At 44.6% G+C, this 5,999-nt stretch overlaps 1 protein-coding gene across 1 annotated transcript in view; it reads right to left on the bottom strand.

Annotated features, from left to right (window-relative positions):
* SMTNL2 (smoothelin like 2) overlaps positions 1-3,834 on the bottom strand; it is a 69,969-nt gene extending 66,135 nt beyond the window's left edge. The window contains exon 1 of the mRNA XM_025212921.1: positions 3,816-3,834. Within this exon, the coding sequence (XP_025068706.1) occupies positions 3,816-3,818 (3 nt within the window). The 5' untranslated portion in view covers positions 3,819-3,834. The remainder of the gene's footprint in view (positions 1-3,815) is intronic.
* Between the last annotated feature and the right edge of the window lie 2,165 nt (positions 3,835-5,999).

Genomic DNA, 5,999 nt, shown 5'->3' on the forward strand with positions numbered 1-5,999 from the left:
GAAAGAGTGGCTGCAAGGCACTGCCATTTGGAAAGCTATAACTTCAAGGCCGTGAAGCCCAATTTCCTTCTGTCAGCTGAAAGGTATACGTTGAGAATTTCCTGGGGCAGTTCCTGCATAGGTCATTTGCTTTAGTGGTATATTTTTGTCCAGCACAAGGCAACAGAATTTGACTCTTCTCCAATTCCCTCCCCGGCAAATTGTACATAATTGGCTGTTTTTTGCAGTGCTCAGGCTAGTAATATACATCACAGGTCAAGTCATATGTTGCCTTTAATGGTAAAGTCAATAGCAACTGGAAGATTCTCCGAGCATGGTTTCTTTACTTCTTTACTTGAAGTCAAGCCCCCTACTAGTTTCCTCTCCAACAAGTCAAATTGCTCTGCTCAAGGGTTGGGTCCACGCAACTGCTAACAAGTTACATTTACATAGACAGGACATGAAAATTCACATGGCACTTTTGAAAGTCTCCTGGCCTCCAGGAGACAACCGGGTCTTTGAGAGAAAGCCAGGAGCAGGGGAGGAAGGGCGGAGATCTTATTTGTCTGAAAAACAGACACAACACAGCAGCCCCTCTTGTCTACCCCCTCTGACACACAGGGCAAGGCAATGGAATAATGAACAAAGGCAGGAAGCTTCCTGTGGAGGAGCTCCTCCAACCAAATCACGAGGGTTAAAAAGCAATCTTCCTCTACAGACCCATCTAACCAAGTGCGATGCTGCCCAGACTCCGTGCAAACCTAGTCTACACCGGAAGCAAGAAGCAAGGATGAGGTGTGTGTAAATGCACACTTCCAAAGTGGAGTCAGCTGTCCTGCCCCGTCTTACCACACTAAGACTGTCCATATAGGGAATTAGTGCCAAGTAGCACACTGTAAGTACACACACTCATCTACTTCTTCCCTCTGCAGAGAAGTGCTAAGCTTTTTTACGTCTTGGTCTCCCCAGACATCCTCCTTTATTGGACCTAGGCTTCCATATATTGTTTGTTTCAGAAGCCAATGCCTTGGCCTAGGTGAATGCACCTTTGCTCACACATACTGGGGCAAACAAGGAGTAACTCAAATGGAGACAGTAGAACTACACTGATTTATGAAAGTTTGATGTAACGGTGAAAGCAGAGATAAGTTCAGGATGACCCAGGAAAACCACAGATAACCCACAGCCATTTTTGCCCTGCCAATGCCAGCAAGATATGCCATATATCAACCAAAAGCTCAAAGGCTTCACATGTCAAAAGTAGCTCAGGCTTTCCAATTAAGCTACTGCCTAATCCAAGATTTTCAGAAAGGCTCAGCACCCACCAGCAGATCCAGATTTTCAAAAGAGCTCAGTTCCTTGCATGCACACTGGGTGATAAGCTCCTTTGAAAATCTAGCCTGAAGGGTCACTGCAGGAGCTGCTGGCAGCTGAGCCGATTTGCAAATCTAGGCCTTATTTAGATGCTGGAATAATAGCAAGGTTATTTTTAGAATCCAGCCCCAGTTGTGTGTTCTAAGTAGAGCTGTTTTTTTTGGGAGCGGGAATTGTTTTTTTCCATCCCAATATATTTGGATTATTTAAAAAAAAAAAATGGTGTCAGTGAAAACTCCTTCAGGATATATCTTGAAATGAAAAAAAAAACAACCCATGCTTTGCATTTAAAATCATTCTTCAATGTTGTCTCAAATTTTGTTTTGTGGATTGCCATGTTTTATAATATTTTTATTAATTGTATGCATTATTTTGTGATGCCATCTGTGGTGTAAAATGTATCACGGTTGCTCTTTTACAAAACAAACAGACCTAATTTGAGCTGGAAAACAAGAGATTTTTTTGTTCCCAATCACTCCTAAATAGACGCTGCCTTTAATTTTTCAAATAAAATAAGACAATATAATATTTCAGCTATTGTATTAATATGCACTACTGATACTGATTTGGCATGAAATAATGTAAGCATAATGACACGATATAAAAATGGAAAAAAACACCCCCCCCCCCCCAAAAAAAAAAGGAAAAAACATTTTGGAATTCAACCCCCCCCCCCCCCAAATAAAAAAGGAAACAACATTTTGGAATTCCAAAATGAAATTTCAGAATGTCAAGAGGAAAAAAAAGTCTGAAGCTGAAACAGAAGTTTCGTTTCACCAGAAAATGTTTGCTTTCATTCCGAACTGGAACAGAAACACATTTTCAAATGCCAAAATGTCACATGAAATGGAATTTGGGGGTTTCAACCATGGGCAAAACTCCATCACTGAGCAAGGAAACAACAGGCTTCAGCTTGCCTACCTGAGATGTGCATGAATATTTCAGGCCAATCCTGAAGCTGGTACAAATGGATAGCATGCTGCTTCAGCCAACACTGACACAGAGATTTACCCCAGCAAAGGAGCCGTCCTTTCATTTAAAAAATAATACACAAAACTATACTTTCTGACCGATACGGCAGTGGGAGGCACTCGCTGTGTTCCCTGGAATCTCTCTGTAGGGCAGAGGTTTTTTGGTGTGTGGGCAGGTTGCTTCCAGCAAGGTATCAAAGGAAAATGCTCTAACTGGCCTCACCTTGACTGAACTCTTGTTTTCCACATTTTTCTCTCTTTTCTTCTCATGGAGTCATTTGCCTAGTTTGTCCGGCCGGAATGACTTACCTCCCATGGTAGCACTGCAAATGCAAAGCTCTTTCATTTTGTTTTCTAACCACATTAAAATAAATGTTCTTCATTCTTTAAAATAATGGCAAGTCCGTATTACCTGACACCATGATGAGCATGGTGACCTTCCCCACTCAGCTGGGAAGAGCCCCCACACCATGAAGTATCATCAAGAAATGCACCACTTTCTCCCTCCAGATCTCATGAAGGGGACATCACAGTCAGCCAATATCCCCCACAATGTGCTCCACAGAAGGGAATTGTCAACCAAGACAAAGCCAACAGGGTCGACTCCTATGTCATCCTCCACCTTATACCCCTTGATAGCTTATTCTTCTCGGAGTCACAGATTGAGGTGGTTGTGTTTCAGCAGATCGATAGGATGCATTGACTATTTAGGGTGTCAGTAAGCAAGAAAATATTATGAGAAGCCCATTTGAGTGGGTGATTGTTAGCCCCCTTACTCCAAACCCCGTTCCCCCTGGCCGTTTGCTTGTTTTCCCCTTCTCATCCTGGTCCACGTAAATAAAACACACTAATGAAAAATATTTTCATTGTGGAAATGTGCTGAATCAACCCTAACCAGTACAGCCCACTACAACGGCCAGACACTGGTCCCAGAATGTCTTTTCTGTGATTTTAGAAGCCAAATTCATAAGGCCTGCCCTGGGAGCTGGTAAGAGGGGCAGAAGGGACACCAGCATTGTCCCTGGAGTAAATGTGCTGAAGTGAAATAAATACCTAGCAACACAGCAAATATTCTGTATTTCCAGTCGAATCTTCCCAGTAACAAGTGCCCTGTGCTGGAGATCAAAAGGCCTGCCCTCTGACTAACATTTTCCATTTTGCTTTCAGCAATAAGGGTCCCTGAGATAACATTAAAAAAAAAGACACCTCCCAATCCCTGAGTGCTAACTGCCAGGAAAGAGGTACTTCCTCCCTCCCAACAGGCTGCCCACAACAGGCCACAATGCTGCATTTTGAGGACCAAGTTATGACACTATCATAAGACACTGCTGAAGATAAGGACTTAGCAAAGAGCCAGGCACAAGAATAATCAGAGTTATCATTGTTAGGGATAACAAATATTTTCAAAGGCACATCATGCTTAAAGTAATCTCTAACTTTAGGCTAGCTTGAGACCAAATATCAATAAGCTACTACTTTGGCATCTATTACCATAATATCTGAGTTCCTCCCCAGGTCAGTGCACTAACCACCATCCTTCCTCTCTTATGGCAGAGATCCTTTTTGCTATATTTGCTCACTACAGGGTTTTTACATTCTCCTCTGAAACATCAGATTCTGGCTGCTGTCTGAGGCAGGCCATTGCGTAAGATGGAGCTTGGGTTCAATGTGCTCTGGTAATTCCTATGTAGCTGTGGGGCCAAGGAAACTCAGGTTTCACCTGCTGGCTGTATTACGTAAGGCACAGAGATGTGCAAGTGGTTGTGAATTTAGCCCTAGTGACAGGTGCTGGATTGGCAGCGTGGAAGGCTGGGATCCTCTGTTTCACCACTGTCACACTCATAAGTTCTTGCTTACTGGGGTCAGCCAGCGTTTTGCTCGATAACGGACAGGGGATCTGACTCCCACAGATGAGACAGCAGCAGGTCAAAACCCTTAGTACTCAGACAGCAGTGCAGGACTGAGCGTGGAAGACCAAGCAGTCCATCGAAGGCGGGAGGAGAAGAATAGGTTCTTTGGGGCATGTGTTTAACTGTGTCCCTCCAAGGACAGGTATGAAAGACCTCTCTCCTTTGCGATGCCCACCCCTGTGCAAAAGGTGCCTTGCAGGCACCAGACTTGAAGCAGCCCTCTGTGCTGGCATGACTATCACATGATAAACAGCAAGTGGTTACTATGGCACAAGGACAATAAATTCACAAACTACCAGCCTTCAGAGTGCATCAGTGCTAATGACATTTCTGCCTCGGCTCCTCTTACCCAGTAACAGAGGCTTTTCAGTTGCTTCGATGTCCCAAGGCTGATGTCTCTCTTTCAGTGCTGCATAGGCCAGGCTAAAAATACCCTTGTGCCTTCTTTTCCAAAACACATCACTGTTCCTCTCCTTGTCGTCCCAGATGTGAGTGTCTCCGGGGAACTCTGTGAATCAGATTTTCCTTCAAAAAAGCAGCTCTCACAGGCACCCCCCCCCACACTTGCTTCTCTTTGTGCTCTGCTGAATCCAGTGCATATGTTCTCTTGCCCCTGATCATCCCCAGGGTGCTGGCTATCTTCCACTGTACAGTGCTGGGAAACAGACTAAAAAAAGAAAACAATTAAACAGCTTCGGCTGGCTGCCAGGTGATGTGCTTTGGGAAGACAGCTGGGGGCTGATTCTGCCCCTCTTTAAAATCAGCTGGTGACTTGCCAAGAGCTATAACGGAAGCAGCATCAGGGCATTTCTTTAGGGAGAAGGCTCACATTTGTAGTATAAGGACTCTTTTACACTGACAGCGACCAACACCAGATCTTGGTTACTGTGCAGTCCAGAACATGCAGGGTAGACCGACCCATTTATACCATTTTCTATAGCAGTTGAAGCCCCGCTTATTATTTTTAATGGAAGCCAAGTTGAGTCTAAAATGAAACAGAGGTGGCTGTTAAACTGGTCTGGGCCATTAGAGACCTAAAATAGATTGCCAGCCCTGCCACCAACTCTCCATCCATCTTCAGACAAGTCACCTTCACTTTTTTCAACCTCCACTTGTCTCTCAGTAAAATAGAGATAACAATGTGCTTTCCCTCCCAGTCTTACCTAATTAAACTGGAAAGTCTTTGGGGCAGGAACTGTTTCTTACTAACGGTGGGTACAAGTAGTGACCCAGCATGGTTGGAGAGGGATTCCAACTCAGCTATGGAAGTGCTGTCACAATCCAAATAGCAGCCCCACTGAAGATTTGCTTAAAAGTTGGCCTGGTCTCCTGCCACATCAGCTCTGGGCATATTCATCCTCGGGACATTATTGGCTAGGAATCTTGACAATTTTAGTTGCCTGCCAAGCATTTGTGCCCAGCATGGCATTATGCCCACCTCTATGCCCTGCAACAGGCTCAATGCAGCCTGTGGTAGAAAGGGGCGGCTTGCAGAACAGCACAAGTGCCATTCCTTCTGCTAGGCTGGGAGCACCAGCATATTGGTATCCCCACCTTGTCACTTGCATACCAGAAAGATAATCCTTCCATGCAAGAGAAGGGAACGAAAGGACTCTGAAGTCCCCTCAGGCTGCCAACAAGGCAGGTTGTATTACAGATGACAGATATGAAAGCCACTAAAATGATGGGGGATGTCAAAGTATGGGACAGAAAAGCCCTGCTTGTAAGAACACTCTGTTAAGCTGGCAGGTTCATGGCACTGTAG

Source organism: Alligator sinensis, unplaced genomic scaffold, assembly GCF_000455745.1.
Source record: "Alligator sinensis unplaced genomic scaffold, ASM45574v1 scaffold714_1, whole genome shotgun sequence".
NCBI lineage: Eukaryota > Metazoa > Chordata > Crocodylia > Alligatoridae > Alligator > Alligator sinensis.